At 39.5% G+C, this 18,814-nt stretch overlaps 3 protein-coding genes and 1 non-coding gene across 4 annotated transcripts; 2 read left to right on the forward strand and 2 right to left on the reverse strand.

The window, feature by feature from the left end:
- Positions 1-312: 312 nt before the first annotated feature.
- HO133_007088 (uncharacterized protein) lies at positions 313-1,701 on the reverse strand (the record flags this gene model as incomplete). The annotated part of the gene is made up of 1 exon (XM_037297982.1): positions 313-1,701. One exon carries the CDS (start codon positions 1,699-1,701, stop codon positions 313-315), a length of 1,389 nt encoding a protein of 462 aa, XP_037156617.1.
- A 2,280-nt stretch (positions 1,702-3,981) lies between these two features.
- On the forward strand, positions 3,982-5,097 carry HO133_007089 (uncharacterized protein; the record flags this gene model as incomplete). The annotated part of the gene is made up of 1 exon (XM_037297983.1): positions 3,982-5,097. One exon carries the CDS (start codon positions 3,982-3,984, stop codon positions 5,095-5,097), a length of 1,116 nt encoding a protein of 371 aa, XP_037156618.1.
- A 2,878-nt stretch (positions 5,098-7,975) lies between these two features.
- Positions 7,976-11,018, reverse strand: HO133_007090 (uncharacterized protein; the record flags this gene model as incomplete). Its single annotated transcript, XM_037297984.1, has 6 exons — positions 7,976-8,289; positions 8,570-8,607; positions 8,662-10,557; positions 10,608-10,687; positions 10,740-10,767; positions 10,867-11,018. 6 exons carry the CDS (start codon positions 11,016-11,018, stop codon positions 7,976-7,978), a joined length of 2,508 nt encoding a protein of 835 aa, XP_037156619.1.
- A 5,736-nt stretch (positions 11,019-16,754) lies between these two features.
- On the forward strand, positions 16,755-16,826 carry HO133_007091. Its single transcript has one exon. It is a non-coding gene; the product is annotated as a tRNA-Ile (tRNA).
- Positions 16,827-18,814: the final 1,988 nt, after the last annotated feature.

Here is an 18,814-nt window from a genome sequence, read left to right on the forward strand (position 1 = left end):
GCAAGAATGGCCCACAAGGTACGCTGCTGACATTCGATCGGTACTCTAGTGTCGGAGTCCGTTACCAATCCCTCGACGTCGGCCGGCCCGAGACGGGCATCAGGGCCGTGAGACGCCCGGTTCAGGTTGGCTTCGGGAGTATGACTGCACCGTGGCCTTTGACTACCCTGGTGCCGGGTTCGCCGGATGGGTGGCAGTGTAAGGAAGACGGGTCCGTGGGACGACGATACCAATGTATTTGCGCCATCCTGTCCGCTGGTTCGAATCGGATCAACTTGGGTTGCACGGTTGTTCAGGTATTGCAGAATGCGTCTATACGATTGTCAAGGTATCTAATGTCTTGCCGTCTAATTTGAATCCGTCCAACCAGATATCGTCTGCACTCAACGGATCACCATCCACTAGTGGAACGTACTGTGTGTGTGCGTTCTGCACTCTCAGATCCCTGACCTGGAATGTTCCTACGCGCCGAAACTCTCGAATACACTGCCCAGTGAGTTGCAGGAGCAGTCCCCTCGCTCGTAGACCTCCGTTGGTCTCATACGTGATGCTCTTCACGGGCAGAACGTATACGCTACCGGGAGGATCTGATACATCAAGGTTCGGAATATAATCTACCTGCTCGAGTTTTCCGTTGTCGTAGATGTCATATTTGACAGTTGTCAGTTCGCCCAACCTCCCCCCATCGGAGATCTCTTTCCATATCCTACCCCTTACCAATGATCCTCGAAGACGAAGCGAGCCGCTAGTGACCTGGCTTAGAGGATGATCGTTGATCGTTTGGACATCCAGATCAACTATCTGGATCAGCGTATTGTCGTCCGTTGTATCCCTGATAAGACAGGGGCTCGTGATAGGGACGACAAAGGACGCCCACGACCAGCTTGGAGCGATGTACTTTTGTGGTTTGACCATCCCCCGGCTACGAGCTGGGGACCAAAGAAGCTGGTCTGCAAGATATTTCTCCCAGAGACCAGCGAAGTATCTCCGTTCCAAGAGTTCCTGAATACGCTGCGCCAGACCCATGATCGCAACGAACTTATCGTCTTCCATCGTAAGGCTTGCCTGGGTATAGGCCTCGACTATCGAATTCCATAGCTCATAGACGTTCAGCTCGGGATGGGATACTCGTCCACGGCGCTCCCTAGCCCGGGCTCCTTCAATGTCGGGGTCAATTCCTTTAAACATGGCCTCGTGCGACTGTTGAAGTTGAGGTGGCACGCCATGAGGAAAGATCTCGCAGGTCTGTCTCTCTCGACATTCCCAGAAGATTTGCCGTTGACTGAAGTGAATTACTCTTCTTGATAGGAGCCGCTCTTGCACAACCCAAGCCCTACGAGTCAACGGTGCGTTATCAATATTGCCAGACCAGATATCACAGTCTACACATAGATAAGTACCAGGAGGTAAGTCTTCACCCCCAGCAATCTTAATTCGCAATGGTCGAACAAGGAGCGGGGAACGGTCGAAGAAGCATCCATCTCTACCATCGACGGCGCCAGTAGCTGAGATATTGCAGAACGCATTAGCGTATATGGCGTGCATCTTCGTAGATTCTTCGAACCAATCAGATCGATTAGGCGAGTCCTGTATGATACAGAGAGAGTCAATCCAGATGTATCTTTCGCCTAATGCCTTGACGACAAGCATGGCTTCTTTGAAGGTTTTAGAGATCGCCGGCTCAAGCACCTTCTTGCGCATTTGTTCGATATTGTCTGTTCGCAAACACAAGATTCTATGATCGCCCCAGCGATGACTCAACGTCAGATACCTGAATCCCACTTTCAGGTTGGATGTTTCGCATAAACGTGGCTCAACCTCCTGGCCACAACCGACATCAATAAGACGTGCTGGGTACATGTTCTCGCTGCTCGATAGTGAACGACATCTGGAATGATTTTGCAGACAATCTTCATACCAGCGCTTTATTTGCGGCCAGGACTCCGAAAGCCTTGTGGAACTAGCAACAACGGTATTGCAGACTAAGTCCTTGACATCTAAGCACACGTCAGACAAAGAGCCGAGGCATCTTGCGATTCATCAGATCCAGTTCTCTATAGCATGGCCAACCTACCCTCGATCTGAATGAGTGAGAAATCCAGCTTGGCAACCAGAGGGACAGGGTTTTTTAGCGGAATCGCAGCATTTTGGTTCGCCTTGTTTTCCAGTGCTGGACCTCAATCCGGTGTTCATGTTTCACAATCTCATTTCGCTGTTCACGTGAAAGTCTGTCCCAGCGGATGGCGCAGAAGCGGCATCCATTTGTTGCAGACTCTGGGAAGCCTCCTAGCGTGTGTCTGTACATCTGGTAATCTTTTGCCTCTACGAAGAGAGCCTGGCAGGCTTGGCAAAGGTCTTCGTTCTCCATGGAAGAGAGTGTGGCATCTATAGCAGCAGAATAATCTGCTAGATAATAGCACTAACCCGGAAGGGCCGTCCCACCCCGGGCTAAAGCTGTCTGTCATCTCGGCCGACGCCCGACGCCCCAGGGCTCGAAGACGGGTCCGACAACTCTTTTTTGCTTCATTTTGCCGATGTACTAGGGAGTTTCAGGCCACTTTTTTTTTGCTGTGGTTTTTTCAGGTTTTCAGACTTTCAGCAGTGGTTTTTTCAGGAGGCCTGAACACCTGAAGACCCCACATATAAAAATAAGGCCATTTCTGTGGTTTTATGATAGATTTGCCACATATAGCCCTAGCCCTAGCTTCCGAGAATGCTCCATAGTTTTCTCCGCATATAGTCATAGAGTATTCTACTTAATACCACTATTAGCCATTATTCCTACTATTAGCAACTATAACTCGCTTATCTAATAAGGAGATATAGAGACATGAGGTGTTTAATCTCTTTCTTATCAGCCTTAGAAGACACAATAGAAGATATCCTAAAACGAGAAAATGGCTAGCAGTCCATAAGGCCTTTATGAAGGAACGCTATATGGAATCAAGAACCCTTATACTACTAGTAGTGCCTTCGGGGATAGGCCCAAAGGGCTTTTTTTGCGTCATTGAGGAGGCTAAAAGGTATTAAGGAGGATAGGAGGTGTTGAGGAGAGTGTAGATATTTGAAGGATCGTAATAGTGGTAATAATATTATTAATAAGTAGTAATAGTAGTAGTAGTAGTAGTAGAAGTGGTAGAATAGTCTTATTTAGCTACTAGATCTATAGAATCTATTAAAAAACCACGGCTGAAAAAACCATTAAACCAAAAAAAAGGCACTCCGGAGTCCCATTATTTTCAGACGTGGTACTTTCAGGTTTTCAGACTTTCAGTGATTTGCCACCGAAATGTGGTGGCAAATCACTGAAAGTCTGAAAACCTGAAAGTACCACGCGGAAAAAAAGTGGCCTGAAACTCCCTATTAGTACCATGTACATTAAAATCACAGTTAGCTGAGTTGCTATCTCCGAACCACTTATCCGCGCTTGATATCCAATAGGATTAAAATTAACGCGCCTCAAGACGTGGAAATAATCCCTGAGCCGCGAGTGCTGGTCCCCATCCGATGGATCGGCTTTGGACCCTTACAGTACTCGTACAAGTAACCGTGGCAGGATTCGAGGATCCACCAAGTCAAAACAGTACGAGTACTGTAAAGTAATGTACGTTGCTGTGACATCGGGTAGTGCACAACAGTCAGATTCAGAGACTAATGCAAGGACAGCAGTTCAATGCTTGAAGTGAATTTGTTAATGGCCAAATTACCTAGGTAGCGCAATGAGCACTCTTGCCCCGCACACTGGGCTGAGGCTGATGCTGTCATTCAAATGCATGCAGATCCCACCCTCCCCATTATCCTCCCAGCACACCCAATCTGCTCCGCCACTCTCCCCCACGCTTCACCCATTCATCTTCTATGCACGTCTACGTATTCAACTTCCCCCCCTCAGAAACATTACCAACAATGCCCACCCATTCCCCCCCTTTCATCACCTCCTTTCCCAACTTCTTAATGAATCTTTACACAACACTTTTCACAATGGCCGCTCCTCTCAAGCATTGGAGATCCTGGTCACCATTTCGTCTCGATGCTCTCGGCCTTCTCACTATGCTGGGCGCTGACGAGATGTCCCGTGAGATTGGTTCACTCTCGGCCAACACCCTAGTATCCTGGATGTCTTTGCTCGGTGGAAATGTCGTACCATCAGATGCGTTCGTGGCTCCTCTGCACGGCTATACTCTCTACAACATCTCCGACGCCATTCAATCGACCTCGTTGGCAGGCTGGTTCTCCCGGTGGCTTCTCGCCCAACATCCCTCCCAGAACACTTCTCTCTTTGTTTGGAGTACGCGCTCCTACCCGCGCCATCATGGACACCGAGCCCTGGCGATTGGAACCATCGTCAACACGTGCATTTTAGCCCTGTCATTGCTTGTTGGGGATTATTATGGCTTGGCATCTGCGCTTTGCATGGATTTTGGAATTATCATTCGGGCTTATCTCGTTGCACAAAACCGGGATGCCATTGATCGAGCGGCTGCTGATACCTCGATTCACTCCCATGATCTCGTCAGAACCTTCATTATTCTTGCGAATGGAAAGGCTACCACTGTCATCGCTCCTCGCAACGTGGTCGTCAACTGCTTTCTGTCCACCCCCAAGATTGCGCATCCCACATTTTACGCTATCGCAAGAGCTATGGGATGGTTTGCTTTTGTTGGTCTTATTGTTACCGTCGGACAAGCTGTCTTGGTGGTGCAAATTGCCATAATAATCGTTACCGTTTCGGCTACTGTCTTGACGGCCTTTGGGATTGGCACCGTGGGCGATGGGGTGGGGAAGTCTTTACAAGTGGCTAGGTCTGAGCATCCCAATCGGCACGGAAGACGCGGTGAAGCGTATGCCATGCTGCATCTAAATAAGGAGGAGGAAGACACAATGATAGACTGGGCGCTATTTCCCCAAAGGCGAAATCAGAATTGGTGGAATCAGTACCGCACCTATAAAGCGATCGACAGTAAGATTATCGACGTCTTTGAAGACAGTGCGACAGAAGAGAAGACTCTTAAAGCGTCTTCGTTTCGTGGCTCGACCTTAACTGAGGAGAAATCTGCTGCCACCACCGCCAAGGTCCAAGAGCTAAAGACTGAATGAACGAGTAAAAGTTGCCTGAATGCTCATGAGTTGTTAACAACGAGCACGTCGAGTGGTTCATCAAGGGCTATCATTATTATCATCGGTTTTTGGTATTTGGTAGAAGCTTCGCATGGTGCGTGCATCAGCTGGGAAGTGGATCTGTTGCGGCCTGTCAATTACTCTATGTCTTGAGGGAGACGCGAGACAAGTGCTATGATCTCTTACCGTGTTGACTGTTTCTTCGAGCGCAACTGCCAAAGGTTCCGACATTGATACTGTACCTAATTCCGTCGCTTATTATTGTACCAGGAATGACAATCTTGTTTGAGAGGCCCTATCGATGGTACTATTGAGCCCGTGGTTAATGTATGGTGAGAAGCTTCCATCAAACAGCTCCGACTGCAGTGACGGCCGTATAGCAAACAGCCATGAAAATGATCCCTGCATAGGCAATCCTATCAAAACGACTTACATTGCTTGATCAGTAGAATGTGCTGGAATATTCATGAGATCCTTCAGACGTAAGTGTCTGTCTGCCTCGACCGTGAGTATTGGGATCTCCGGCTACCTGCAGCACGATCTCATCCACTCGTGTTGTCCAGTATGCCGCTCCATCACCTAGCGACTATCAGTCGATACATTCCAAGCCCAGGCAGCAAAACTTTGCGTGACCCGTTGACAAAGTCTGAGGCGTCTGAAGTGATTGGAGCACCGTTTGTACTTCAAGAACCCTAGCCCTACAAATGTCCTTCTCCATGACAAGCTGAACTTACCGAGCTCGCTCCGGCTCCTGCCTTCCTCATTCAACACCGAAATACTCACGTCGAAGATGTCTATCAAAGGTTTACAGCGACTATGATGGCGTCTGTGTCCGGGAACACGAGCAAGTGATAAATGTCTTACGAATACCATCAGATGTCCATTGCAAGCCACCTCGTGTCTTCGAAGTCGGTTTGCAGGCGAAACGAAGAATGGTGAACCCCTCGACCAAGATATATGCAAAAGGAAGAACGCGTTATGGAGAACGCGTGATGGAAGCACTCAAGAAGGTCGATCGTGAGACAAGCGGCCAGTTCGGGTTGAGGAAACTAGCTGTGGAGAAGTTCACCTTCGAGCTCCCGCAAGCACAGCTCGACGTCGGCACTGTGAGCGCAACGATCGACGACGAGGCCTGTGGTTTCATGATATCGAGCCACGCGTGTCATTTCCTCTTTCGGGAACCCACACGGCTGCCTCGGACACCCGTCGCCTCTAGAAGAAGACACGGAGGGTCCGCTGACCCCGGCGATGTGGAATGCATTTCTCAAGCCGCGTCTCTCACCTACGGAACCCTACCGGATCGATTCCCTCCGTATCACGCGAACCCTGGGTCACGAGGGGGGTTCCGCTACAGGTGCTGTGGATTACGTCTACCGAGCTGGGCGGGAAGTCATCGTTGGATGAGAGGATACGGGTAACTTTGTTGAGTCTTCGGTTTCTGGTGTGCCCGAGAGCGCTGAGGAGTCGCCGCCGATGGAGTCGTATGCCTTGCGGGCAAAGACGAGGCTTGGTGGCATCACACCGGGGCCGAGAGGTACGATGACGGGAGCTTCGATAGCCAAATAGAATACTAGAGTCACACTACACCTGCATCATCTCACCGATCGTTTCGCGGACCAGGTGCTCGTTATTAAATGACAAAGGGTGCTGGTTGGGAAGAATGGATACCAAAAAAGAACTCCGTAGATCTCTCTCGTTTCGCTGGATCTTCATTATCCTTCAATTCACTGTCCTCGGAGCATGCTTTCCTGCAAGTCTCGTCTTGGATGTCAGCCTCACATCCCCACGTGTTCCCTCCTTGAGGATCCATGTTCGATTCATCCGTGCGAATTGATCTGACATTGGATCAAATGGGACAGCTAGAAGCGCGTCACGCTCCTGATCCTTCGATACTACTCCGACTACTCTTCCCCAGAGAACTCATTCCCAAGCATACGTGACTCCTCACCTGTCCCAAATATCGAAGATTCATTCAATTCGGTGCCCATGCCAAGCCCTACAACTACAAGTAATTCAATGAGAGCGAGCAGCGGATGGAAAAGCCCCGGAGGCATTTGGTCTATCTTCAAGTCTGCCGCGGAAATCGCGAGTAACCATGATCTTGACTTCAAGGAGAAAATGCGGGAGAAGACGTGCATATAGCTTCCTCCATGTCCCGCGGTCGACGTCGTGAGTAGAGCCGCCCTGGTACTAGCATCGATCTTCCCACAAGCGCGCATCATGTGCCGCCAATTTTACACCAGCGAAGATCTTGTCCAGTTGGGCTTGACCATCTGTCGTGCGTACCGTCGAAGCTCTACATCTTGCTGCCGCCGTGCCAATCTCCGACAAGAGCGCACCTTCTGTCCTGAGTGTGGTGAAGCGGTTTGATGGTCCATCATCTATTCCTATGAGGAAAAAACAGCCCTTACTAGCAAGGGATCCGTGGTCACACCATGCTCGAGTGAACCATCACGGGGTCAGAATTGTCGTGGAAGCATCTGCTACGATACTGAGATAAGTGTCTGAGGCGCCCGTGCCGATGCCGTCGAATCCTTGATTGCCATTGCTGCCTCCCGGCTCAGCTGTACGTCCTCAAGAGCCACAATGATGGCTCTCGTGTTCCGGTATACAGCATCCATAGCCCCTATTGCGATTATCTTCTTGTTCATGTCATGCTGTGCGATGCATCATAGCTGATCAATCCATTACTCCTTCTAGGTGCTGGAATCCCTGGAACAGAGCAATGCGCATGTAAGATGATGATAGAATTCGGGAACCGAAGCTTCACGGCAGACCGGCGTTCGAGTCCAAGTCTCGTCAGGACAACGGTAGCTCACGGCGAGGAAAGCCTGCGGCTCAAGTCCCTTTTCAACGTCTAGTCGGAGAAGCCGGAAAAGTAGATCTGTAGTTGCCGTCTTTTGGAGTACATACCAGTCTGCAGAGGAGAGGTCAGTTCTGATGACCGCTTCGAGAAGCTTTGCTCTCCCGCTCTGCGATTCCTGTGATCTGTAGAGTCTTGTCCCAACAGACAGGCTTTGTAATGTGGAGATGTGGCGTAGATGTGATATGGTGGGGCTGCCTTCGCTTTCGAGCGTGTATCCATTCGGACAGCAGAGTTCAGCTTGCGTCGATATACACCCAGCATATACGGAAGCTCTTCGAAAAGGTCCATAACAGTTTTCCAGGCAGCTGGTCATGCCTGATTCCGTATCCGCCTCTGATACAGTGACACCTTTCGTGCAGCTGCACTAACATATAGCTCTCGAACTCTCTCAAACATACGGTATGTATTTCTGCTTCAAAAATGGTGTTGCCTATTCCCACTGAGTTGCATCGATTGGTAGGGCTACGTACTGCGACGTGCATTAGAGTCGAGCTACTGCAAGACGCCTGCACCTTACGCCGCCTCTCTTGGCCTCTGAGGCCGTCAAGGCGCAGGAGCCAGGGTCTCAATCTTCCCGAGCCTTACTTCTGATCTGCTTTCGTCTCACCAATCCAATCTCCAACCTGAAATCTATATCATATATGGATCAAGATCTTCAATATTGTAAACACCCCTACCGAATTGCAAATTCCTGTTCCGGTATCGGCTTAGTGAGTGCTTCGCCATTCATATGTCCATGAACGTAACACTCCCCTACGAACCTGTATCCACTGCTACCTACCCTCTGCAATAAGTACGGCGTCCTGCCTCCATGTAAAATAACAACGGCATGACCTATTCGCACTCCCGACTGAGCCAATCCCATATATTTATTTGAGGTGGTGAAGAATCGCCGGCCATAAGCGGCTTTGAGTTGGCCCTGCAGGAATTGGGTTGCCAGTGTTATTTCGTCTGCGACGTTCCTCTCATAGGCGGTATGGACAAAGTTTGGGTCGTTCACGCCCGCTATACGCCAGTACTTACGCCAAGCAGTGTAATGGGCCCGCAGCCTCTCTTGTGGAAGGCCGAGGAAGGAAGCATCGCCTGCAACTAGAGTTCTGATGAAAGCGTCTAAGATGTCTTCACCTGTAGGATAAACTTTGAGGTCGCGGGCCAACTTTTCCCACTGTCTTCCACGTTGGTCCGTTAGGAAATCTATCGCAGTATGAGCAATTCGAGTGCGTAACCTGACATTAGTTGTGGGTGGCTGTGGAAAAAGTGACCTTGGAGCTGGCACCGCTTCCATGAAGGGATCGCCCACGTATGCTATTTGATCGAACGCGATTCCGCGGGAAAGCAATGTAAGACCATCAGTAGAAAAAGTGCACGATGCCTGTGTTGATCCAGCTGCCTTCATTGTGGCAAATGCTGGATGTAGTACGAACGGAGATGAGGGCCTGTGCACTTCCCAATCTGGCACCCACGACGGAAGCTGACTATTCATGGGAAGCTCATTTCCTTCGAGACCCTCGATCTTTTTGTCTAGTTCTCGGTCTCGTTTCAAGCGGAATTGTCGATCCTCGACAGCGCTCAATACATCAAGGCTCCGATCTCTTTCGATCAAATGTTTTGTCAAAGTAGTGTAAACGTCAACTAAGGGTTTCTTGTAATTTGGTTTCAGCAAGCTGTACTCTGCATCTCCAGCAATACCAAGTAGAGCAAAAATCTTGTCTCTGTCATCTGTCGAATAGCTATCTCGAGCCTGTGACAGCAGCTCCAAGAGCAAATGGGGCGGTCCTTCACGAAATCTCTGGCCAAGGTCTGCAAACTTGATGGCTGTTTGTGGGTCGACACGCGTTATCGCAGTCAAAGAATGGTCTTCAATATATCTTGCTGTCGTAGTGAGATGCCACCATTGGCAATGGCTTGGCCCACATAGAACCGAGGCGCCTCTCGCCACCGTGACCTCTTGGATGACCCATACACGACTGAACCAAGGACGCCAGAACAAGGAATTTAGGGCTTCCCATGCTGGGCTGGAGTACTCTAGAAGAGCCAGGCCGCCGAGGTCCTGAGCTTTGACAACTTGTTTGGCGTTAACAGGGCTACGCGCCTGCTCAGTGGCAGCAGCAGCGACTATGCGAGAAACTAAATCAAAAGCAACGGCGCTGTCATGCGACTCTTCCCCGAGCCAAATGATAACGCTCTCAGCTTTGTGAAACAGCTTCCGCATCAATAGAACCTGGTCATTTCTCTCGGCGTTATTCACTTGACTGATACATATAGCGTCAATCCACAAGATTCGTTCTTCTGTCTCGTGCCGCAGTCTTTGAAGCGCCAACCATAAGCTCTCATGAATGGATACGTAATGGCCACCGCCCCTAATACTATTGCGTTCAACATCATCGCATCCAATCCGGTGTTCGATCTTTTGACCCCACGTATAAGACAAGGCTTGGAATGCAGGAGCTTGTTCAATTTCATGGGTGGACATTAGACATTGTACCGGCATTGGTAAAGAACCTGGTTGTAGGCGTAGAAGTCGTATGGAGCTAGCAGACGGCAAGGGCAGGTATTGATACACTAATTCACCCCTCCAAGATGTTAGCAATATCAATGTAGGGAAGACACGGACTTATGGTACAGAAACTCGTTTGCACGTGCAGAGGTCTTCTCAACTATAGGGCGAGAGTGTCGCTCGAACCTCCATTCCCCGTTCACGTTCTATCACGTGTAAGCCCGAAGGATTTGGTACTGGAAATAATGCAGAGTGTACCCTCCGGGCATTCTTTCTGCCCCAATTCCTGTGGGAAGTACTGTCAGAAGGGTTCCGCACATTTATAAGCTAAAAATGCACACAAAATTCGTTGAGGCTGTCTCAAGCACCAGTGTATATGACTTACCCACCTAGAGGTCTTAGTATCTTATCCCCAATGCCATCTCTAATTCTATCATAAGTTTGTGTTGTAGCCCACGCCGTCCGCAGTCTCCAGATCCACTCGGGCAAAATACGATCAGGCTCGGGAGCTTGGAATTGTGTTGACTTTTTCATCATAAAAGCTATCGACAACAGCGAGGCCTGCGTGTGGCCACGGACAGTCCCCAACTTTGTGCAATAAGCTTCACTCGCTTCCTCCCAACCGATCGCGATTTGTGTTTCTAAGATCTTTGCAACGTGCTTAGCCTCTTCAACGTACTGCCCACGTCCGAGAGGATCCTTGGCTAAGATGTAGAGTGTGTCTCGGCGAAGAAATTTATCTCAGCTGGATACCCGAGAACAATCTGTACAATGACCATGAAGATCTCACCGTAGTACTCCGCGGTCCTGGTGACTTAAATATTTCTCAAGGCCTCAGATACATGAGATGGAGCTCTCTCAGTCTTCAAAGCCACAATGGACTGCTTCTTCGGATGCTTTTAAACCTTAGTCTATGCTAAGAAAAATACCAGTAGCGGGATTATAAGGCCGCGCTAGATTTGTATGGGGGTTATATTAAAATAAGGCGCGGCCTTATAGTAATCTCGCTATCACCATTACACCGTTACTAGATCTCGCTATTATCGATAAGGCTATTCGTATAATAAAGGCTCTCCGCCTTTCCGAGATATATAGAGCGAAAAGAAGACTCACCGCCATCGAAGCTAGGGATTTTTACGAGGAAGAGAACTTTATCGATAGTATTATCTATATAGTCTAATCTAATCCTCTTTACTCCGTCTCGCTAGCGCCTCTAGCCGAGCTATATTATATTTATCGCCGACGAGCTTCTTTACTTACTAGGCGGAAATACGCTTTCTTATATTATCTTCTTAATTTATTATACTCGAAGTATTTATAAATAACTTTAGTATTATTAACGCGATCTTCGAGAGTATTATAGATACGAGTTTACTACGTTTAATTCTCTTTTATAACTCTTTCTACTTATTAAGACTATTAGAGGCCTTTCGCTTAATAGGGGGATAATAGAAAGTAGAAAGAGTATTAAATAATAGCGACGGCGATCTAGACGCGTTAGAGTATATATCGCGACTTTACTTAGTATTACTAAGATTACTCTTCTTCTATAGTAAGGCTATATTATCTTTCGAGAATCTCTAATAGAGGATGATCTCGATTAATATCTTTAAAGTTACTATCGTATTAATTCAACTTCTTCTAAGTATTCTCTATATTCTCGAAGCCTTCGTATTACGAGAGTTGACGAACAACGCGTTTTTAAGAGGTTATAGTAAGCGAGATAAGGCGGAGTTATAAATAGCTTTAAAAAAATTAATAAACGATAGCGAGATATAAAGAAGAAGAGTATAATAGATAAGAAGAGCTATTAAATTACTATAGAAGAGTCTTATTCGTATATATTCGAAAGTACTCGATATCTAATAATACTCGATTTAAAATTCGATAAGTCTAACGTAATATTAAAATATAGATATTATTTTTAATTTTACTATATATCTATCTGAATAAGACGTTATACTATATCGAGACTCTATAGTATAATAGAATATTATAAAAAATAGTCTACTTATTTATAGCTAGCCACTAGCTTTATTAATAGATAAGTTTAACCCTCTTAATCGCCTAAAAACCATAGATATAATTATCTATAAATTATCTCGTTTAAATTTCTATATAATAAATTATTAGTCTCTTTAGATCATTTATAATCTAATATTTAAATTCTATTTATATTTACTATATCTCGACGCGATTATTATTACGAGCGTATTCTTAATATATTACTTAGCTCTATAGCTAGCGAGCCTTAACGAAGATATTCTCTATTATATTATATCTCCTTTTCACCTATATAGTTTAATAGCCTTATTATTCTAGTTCTATCTTACTTATATTAGTATTATACTTATACTAATTCTAATATTATAATAAAGCTTCTTTATATACTCTTCTATTAAAATATAAAGATAGAATACTTAGTTATTAACTATAGAGTTACTATAAAGAAAAGAGCGACTAGATATAAATACGCTAAGGCGTATTATATAATTATATTACGTGATCGCTAAGACGCTAAGAGTTATATAATCCGAATTTTAATACTCTTCTTTATACGTATTCTCTTATAGATAAAATTAAATAAATACGAAGTTTAATATTAACGATATTAAAACCGGGTAGATAAGATAAAATAACTTATCGATTTTTATCGGGTTATTAAAGTAAGTTAGCGTCGGGTAATTAAGGTGAAATTTAAGTTAAATAATTAAGATGAGTTAGTGCCGAGTAGCTAGCGTAAAAGTATACCCTCTATATTCTCTATACCTCTATTTCTCTATACGAACGAAATTAAAAAATATAAGATTTAAAGTTCGTAACGTTTAAAATAGGGTAGATAAAGTAAAAAGTCGAAATTTGAAAACGACTATATTAAACTATAACCCCCACTTAAATATAACTCAAATTTCACCTTTTATTAAAAAGCGGTTTTTTAGAAATTTTATTTTCAGATTATTTAATATATATTAAAAATCGATTAATTTAAGATCGAAGGATATATGTAAGAGTAGCTAAATAAAATAATTAGAAGAAATTCTTCTAGCTATATATCGCTGACTATAAAGCCTCTATAAGGCTATTTTAGATAACTAGTTCTTAATAATAGTAGCTAGTAGCGATAAATTTGAGATATAATATTCGAGACATTAGTAATAAATAGATATAAGTTCTTCGAAAGAGTCTTAGAAGTTTGATAGCGATAATAGTAATAGCGTTAAAGAAATAGCTATTTCGATACGAAATGGCGAGTTTATAGAGTGCCATATCTAATATAGCGACTCGACGAGCGATTCGAGTAAATCATCTATAATACGGGGATTAATAAAATAGCTTCTCTAGAGTAGTCGATAGCAAATAGCTTCTCTATATTAAGACTATTAAGTTATAGTTATAAGCGATATTTTAGCTTAATAAGTCGATAAAAACTCTTAAATTTATTCTTATAGAGGGTCTTAATAAGATTATCGACTATTTATTAATTAATAAAGACGTAGTCTAGAGCGATATTCTTAGCGATAACTTATTCTCGCATATAGTAATATTGAATATTAATGTATTTAATATGAGTATAGAATTAAGAATTCTTAACTAGTACTATAGCGCCTTAATTATTATAAAAGATAATTATTATTTATACTTATTTATTACTAAAATTAAGCTAATTTAATAGATTATATAGTTAAATTACTTTCTTAATAACTTATATTTAATCGATATATTTAATCTTATAGATCGAGAGTATTATAATAAGTTATCGCTTCGATAATTAACTAATAATCTCGCTATCGATATTAAATATATATCTAGAAATAAAGTAATAAATATCTTAATTATCGACTTAATTAGCGTTAATATAATCGCTTAAGAGTTTTAGATCTCCTCTAAAAATAAGTTAATAGTTAACGATTTATCTAAAATAGCGAAAGATCCGCTTAACCGCTTTTTAATAGGCTTTATTAAGATTTAAATTATATCGAGATATTATTAAGACCGCGAATATAATATTTGATCTTATACTAAATATTATGTATATTAATAACTCTATTATTAACTAATACTCGATATAAGAGACTTTAGAGACTTAAAAGTTCTCTTCGAATATTTAATATCTTTCGATATTTATAAAAGTAAATATATCTTTAAATTCTTATATATTATATTTAGTAAGAAACTTTTTAATATACTTTATTTAGTCGAGTTAAATAATGTAATTAGTATAATCTCTAATAATAGTTATATTTAAATAATAGATATATAGTTTTAAGTTAGTTATTTTAAAATAATTATTAAGCTTATTTTTAATATTCTAAATTTCTACTTTATTAGAGTTAGCTAAGAGAATATTATTTATATAGATTATAATAATTATAATATTATTAATAAAAATTAAGAAATTAGTCGTAATAGACTTAAAGCTTAATTTCTTTAGATATACGAAGAGAGTATTATATTAAACTCTTAAGAATTACTTTAGACCGTATAACGCCTTCTTTAACTTATATATCTTATATTTATTATTACTCTTAAAGCCTATAGACTACGTTATATAGATGATTTTCTTTATATTACTATAGAGAAAAGTAATTTTAATATCTATTTACTTTAATTCTTAATCGAGGATTATCGCTAAAGTAAAGATCGCTTTATAGTTTATAAACTTAATTACGAAGGCGAAAGTCTTATTAAAATTTACGCCTTCGCGCTATTTAAAATTACGAATTACTTATTAAACTTTATATCGTATAAACTTCTCTATAAGACCTCGCTTAAGTTTATAAATTTATTTATTATCTAGAGTATATATATTCGAAAGTAGATTTATTAAGATTTAAATATCGTTAGCTATAAGAAAGTTAACTTCTTTCTATATAGTAAGTTTTCATTTTATTTTCTAATATTTATTTACTATTATCTCTTAATAGATTTAAGACTTAAATAACTTGAGAGTATTAGCTTTAATTAAAAGGGTAAATAAATTTAGCGAAAGATTACGATAAGCTCTAAGAACTTTATATCGCTTAAATTACTTTAAGAGAGACTATTAATTAATTCTAGATCTAATTATAAGTCTTATTAGAGTTTATATTAAAGACGCCGAGACTATTAAGATAGATTTCGCGAGTATATTTTCGCTTAAAATTTTAAGTAATTTTAAATCTATCTCTTTTAAAGATATCTATAACGATATCTATAGCGATATTTATAACGAAGATATCTATAGAGATACTTTCTTAATAAGGATTTATATAATAATAACGAATTCTCTTCTAACGGCTTTAGCTAGGGTAATTATTACTTCGATAGATATTTTCTATCTTATTCTTTTCAAAACTCTCTTCTTTAAAATTAATATTAAAAAAATAATCGATAACTCGCGTATAATCTTTTATAACGTATCTATATAACGCTTATTTCTATTCTTAAATAAATTTTAATTATTAATCTCTTTTTTTAGCGAGATTAAGCTTAAATAAGATAGATTTAAAAAAAAAAATTATTAATTTAAATTATATTTAAATAGATCTAAATTTTACTATTTAATATTAGTATATAATAAAATTAATTAGCTTTATAATTAACTAAGCGTCTCTTATAGATATAATTTTTATATTTAATTTAATCGATATTTAATAGATATATTTAATAGAAATTAATCTATTTGATAATTTAAAGGTGTGAAATATTAGGTAAATAATCTATAGAGGCTTTATAAGAAATAATATTTCTTCTTAATATTAATTGTAGATTATGTAAATAATTAGAAGCTTACGCGAATTTCGACTAATATTTTTATAATAACTTACTCTCTTTAAATATAGCGCTAGCCTTATATTATATCGTTTAATCGAGATATTCGAATTTACTATTTATTTAAAAGTTATTAGATATAATATCTTTCTAAATAATCTCTTTAATAAGTTAAAAAGTATATATATTATAATTATTATACTCGAAATTATAGTTATTATAAAATCTAATATAAACGTAATTTTTATATTTAATTTAATTTAGAAAAGACTTAAACGCTATAAGAATTATAAAATTATTTTTATTAGAAAGTAAAAATATAATAAAATAAAGCGTTTTATTATCTAGAAAGTGTTACGGATTTAGTGTGCTTTAGAGAATTCTTGCCATTTAGATAGGGGTCCACGCTCTTTTGGCGCTTTTGGCGCAACGGTTTACGATAAGGCACGCTTTTCCGTGGCAAATAATAGCAGCACCGGTTCGATTCCGGGTGTAACCCGAATAGTCTGAATAGATTACTTGGCTCGCATAGTGTATTGATAGCACGCTAGGCTTATAACCTGGAGAAGGAGTGTTTGAATCCCCTGCGGAGCACCAGGTCTACAAGTAACTTACGGGGTCACACCCGGGGGTTCCTAAATTTGACATGCGTGTAGGCCAGCGCATAGGGACATGCGCCATTTTTCGAAGTGTGTAATTGTTACGGATTTAGTGTGCTTTAGAGGATTCTTACTGTTTAGATAGGGGTTCACGCTCTTTTAGCGCTTTTAGCGCAACGGTTTGCGATAAGGCACGCTTTCCCGTGACAGAAAGATTATTATCTATTTATAATTATTATAAGAAATAAAGAAAGGCTCTTAAAGATTATTATAGATTAAGTTATTTTTCTAGCGATCTAGCGTTATATAACGCTTATATAATTCGATTTTCATATTAATAATACTATATAATTTATATATATTTTTAAAGAATAAGATAGATAAATTTATTTCGATATATATTTTAACTAATTTCTTAAGATTCTAAAATTCTAAATAGTCGTAACGAGCGTATTATATATATAAGATTTTTTTTATCGATTTAAAGATCTAGAGTATTAGCGAATAAGAATAAGAATCTAAATTTAAATATAGATATAGATATAGTAAACTTATTATAGATAGAGATATCTTTATTAATAACTACTAAGTATATAAGAGTCTCTATCTATACGTCTAGCGTATAAAGATAATTACGCTAACGTCTAAAAATAATATTATACTTCTCTACTCTAATATTCTTAGATATAAACTAAAAAAAATAGTTTTAATTTTCAAATTACTCTTAAGAAATTAAATTAAAGCTACTATTAAAAATATATTAAATATCTTCCATATATAGAATTCGTTTATTTTTAAGATCTTTATATTTAAGCTTAATACGCTCGAAGCTAATAGCTATAGCTAAGCTATTAACTTTATTAATTAAGCGATACGATTTAAATAAGATAAAGATCTAAAAGGTTAAGAAATTATAAGTAATATATTAAATATAGATATTATTAATAAATTATAAATACGATAATATAGCGATTATAAATATCGAAGAAGTTTAAGTTATAGTCTTTAAGTCCTTTTTAATAAAGAAATAATAAACTCGATTCTATAAAAACTAAAAATTGATGATAAAGTATATAATATTCTTTAGATTAAGATTAGTGTATATTATAAAACTATATATTATCGCTAATTAAGTATATACTACGATAATCTTAATATTATTAGATTAGCGATTAATAATAAACTTATTATATTAAGTATTTTTATCTTTATCTTTATTACTCGAGCTAGAGAAATTATTATTATTATTATCTTTATCGCCACCTTTATTGCTATAACTATCGCGATTTTCGCGATTATTATAATCTCCTCTACTATTATTACTATCTTATTTCTTAAATTTAAAATATAAAATAATATATTTAACGTCGTTATATTAGTTCTTCTTATATTAATTATAATATTTATAAATTTAAGTATAAGTATAAGAGTTACTAATATAGACTTCTTATTAAATTCTATACTCGATAACTTCGTCGATAATAATTAATATAATAACGCTTTATAAATTATATATAAAGAATTTATTAATTAATATAGCTAATATATAGATTTTAGTATTAATCGAATTAATGAAATTAGTTATAGTATTAATAAATCGAATAATCATATAATTTAGATTAAATTTTATAATATCGTCGTTTTTAAAGGCGTTATAATTTTAATTATATTATTTATAATATAAATTATATAAAGAATTTAAGTCTAAGTAGAAGCGATAAATCTTTTAATTCTTATTAAATTTTAGCTTTAAAAATAAGTTATTAAACTCGTTTAAAATCTTTATAAATCTATCGATATAGAATTAAGAGTTATTATTATAATTTATAAGAATAACATTATTTATCTTTCTAAATATAAAATTAAAAATATTTAATTCTTGAGATTTAAACTTATTTAGAGTCTTTTAAATTTCTTTAATATTAATCTTATTCTTAATCTTAGAACGCGGGTTTTTTTTATAACGCGATTTTAATATAATAT

The sequence above is a fragment of the Letharia lupina genome (genome assembly GCF_014066315.1).
Source record: "Letharia lupina isolate WasteWater1 chromosome Unknown contig_3, whole genome shotgun sequence".
Lineage (NCBI taxonomy): Eukaryota > Fungi > Ascomycota > Lecanoromycetes > Lecanorales > Parmeliaceae > Letharia > Letharia lupina.